At 43.6% G+C, this 2,277-nt stretch overlaps 1 protein-coding gene across 1 annotated transcript in view; it reads left to right on the forward strand.

Moving 5' to 3' along the window:
* Positions 1 to 2,117, forward strand: part of apom (apolipoprotein M) — a 4,985-nt gene extending 2,868 nt beyond the window's left edge. The window contains exons 3-6 of the mRNA XM_015403951.1: positions 486 to 556; positions 1,234 to 1,368; positions 1,480 to 1,578; positions 1,654 to 2,117. Coding sequence (XP_015259437.1) covers positions 486 to 556; positions 1,234 to 1,368; positions 1,480 to 1,578; positions 1,654 to 1,667 — 319 coding nt within the window. The 3' untranslated portion in view covers positions 1,668 to 2,117. The remainder of the gene's footprint in view (positions 1 to 485; positions 557 to 1,233; positions 1,369 to 1,479; positions 1,579 to 1,653) is intronic.
* Positions 2,118 to 2,277: the final 160 nt, after the last annotated feature.

The raw sequence follows: 2,277 nt of genomic DNA on the forward strand, positions 1-2,277 counted from the left end.
TTAACTAGCAGACTTTTCCCCAATTGGAGTTATTTATATTTTAATAAGCTTATCTTGATTTACTCCTTTGGGAATATTTGCTAATTTATTAGATTTTGGTCGTGGGCAGGATGGGGTCTGGATGGAGTAAAGAATGGGTAACAGTAGAGAAGCTGCAGAGAGGTCTGTTAAACTACGACTCTGCTTCCTGGTCCAATTCTCCTCATCTGATCCCCCAGTCAGAACCAGAACCAGAACCAGGCTCAGTGTGAGGTTAAACTGAAGGTATCGTCTTTACAGGAAAGCTGAAAAGGAAAATGAAGCTTTCATGTGTGGAAATCTGCATCATAGCAACACGGAAACCACAGGGGGGCGAAGGTCCTTCATTCAGAAAGGAAGCAAAGCTTATGAAACCCGAGGAAAATGATGCATGTGTAATACTAACCCTTAAATTTCACTTCCTGTCAATACGATGGGTTTGGTTTTATGCTCCTTTGTTCTTTCAGGGGAGAGGCCTGCATTAAACAGAACTGGACCTATTACATCCAGCCTGGCAGGGATGACCTGCTGCTGGAAGGTAAGAGAAGCACCGCCTGCTCCCATCCATCACCTACATCAGTGGTTCTTCCTGGGTTAGAGCAGCTGATTTCACTGCCTGAAGGTAATCTGAGAAAAAAAAAGGGAAACAGGAAAAGAAAAACAATTTTCCATGAGAACTTCATCAGTTCCCTTCTTCAGAATATTCCTGAGGGCTGAAAGGGAAAAGCCTTTGTCTGGTTGTTGCTTTCTGTTGCTTATTAACTTTATTACATCATCTTAGTAATAAGTTCATCTTTGCAGCAAACATAAGGTCATTTCCTTATCCTGTGTTCCACAGGAAGTTCCCCCATTTTAGCTTCACTGTAGTTTATATTGAATCATTTCCTTTATTTAGGCTGAGGTATGAAGAGAAGGAAGGAGGAGGATTTCTACTTGGAAGGACACAGGCAGTGTGATGCACCATGAAATGGTCTGTGTGTGTGATGAGGCACGGAGGGAGACGTATGTGGATCTGGTCTCCCTCTAAGGGTGGTAGGGATGGAGGTAGTGGTGTCCTGGTCTGTAGTCTGTCTCTGTAAACTGGGCTGAGGATCGAGACTAAATCTGGTAGATTTTCTCCTCGGTTCATTAAAATAAATCTTCCCACTGAGAAAGGATCTTAATTATTTAGCCGTTAATGAAGGAACCATCAGAGTATCTCTGCTGTTAATCCAGGGAGGCCTCAGCGAAGGAACCTGCTCTGGAACGGTGCGTGGGCCAACTGCCGCGACTGCATAATCTTCCAGGAAGTGGAGCCGCGGCAGACAGAGGCCGACTCCGTAGACTCCCTCAACAGGTTCATGCTGTATGGTAAGACGTCTGTAGGATTATCGTTAAGGGTCGCTTCTCTGGTCTGGTTGGTTCCATCAGTCGTTCTGTCCGATGGCTTAATGGATCCGTTTTCTGTGCTCTGACCTGAAGTACGGCAGAAGGACTCGGCGTCTGAGGTGGTGACAGCATTTCTCAGGAACTCAGCTTGCCATAACCTGAAGCAGAGCGTCCGACTGCCGCACCACAAAGGTTATTATCTTCAGATTCACCCTGGTCTGGATGCTAACCTCCTGCTTTATTTATCCAAACTGTTTGTGTTTGCAGAGTATTGTGCGTAGAAGTGGGAGGGGCCATTCCTGCTCCAGCACAAGCTCCGCCCCTTCCTGGCACTGTGAGAGCATCGGACCTTTGCAACCGTCATCCTTCGTGTTTGCTTTCAAACAGTGACGTAGAACAGATTAAACAGTGATTGTATTTTTAAAATAGACGTAAACTGTGTTTATTTTTTAAGGTTAATTAAAGCATGTTTGGTAAAATAACGAGAAATGAAGGCAGCTGCAGCTGAACCAGCTTTCATTCTCAGTAACAGGAACCACAGCTGCAGCTGGTGGAAAAAAACAAGCTTTAACAGAAATGATGTGAGGATGGGAAGCATCACTAACATTTATCTTCTTCCTCTGAATAAACGACCTGGTCTCTGCTAAACCTGAGGAGTTTTTATCCTTTCAATCAAGACTTTATGGACAGTTTCTAATTCATAACAACATAGAAAACACAACTTCAAGCTCAATCAGGGACTTAATATGGTTAATATAGAATTTCAATCAGTTTCATTGATGGTAAATTTGGATTATAGCCTGATAATCCAGACTAAATGTGAGATTAAATGTGTAATCTAGTCTGGCCCCGATGAAAAAGACATTGGAAGATTGTTGATGAGATCAACCC

The sequence above is a fragment of the Cyprinodon variegatus genome, unplaced genomic scaffold (genome assembly GCF_000732505.1).
Source record: "Cyprinodon variegatus isolate N-32 unplaced genomic scaffold, C_variegatus-1.0 Scaffold1598, whole genome shotgun sequence".
In the NCBI taxonomy this organism is placed as follows: domain Eukaryota; kingdom Metazoa; phylum Chordata; class Actinopteri; order Cyprinodontiformes; family Cyprinodontidae; genus Cyprinodon; species Cyprinodon variegatus.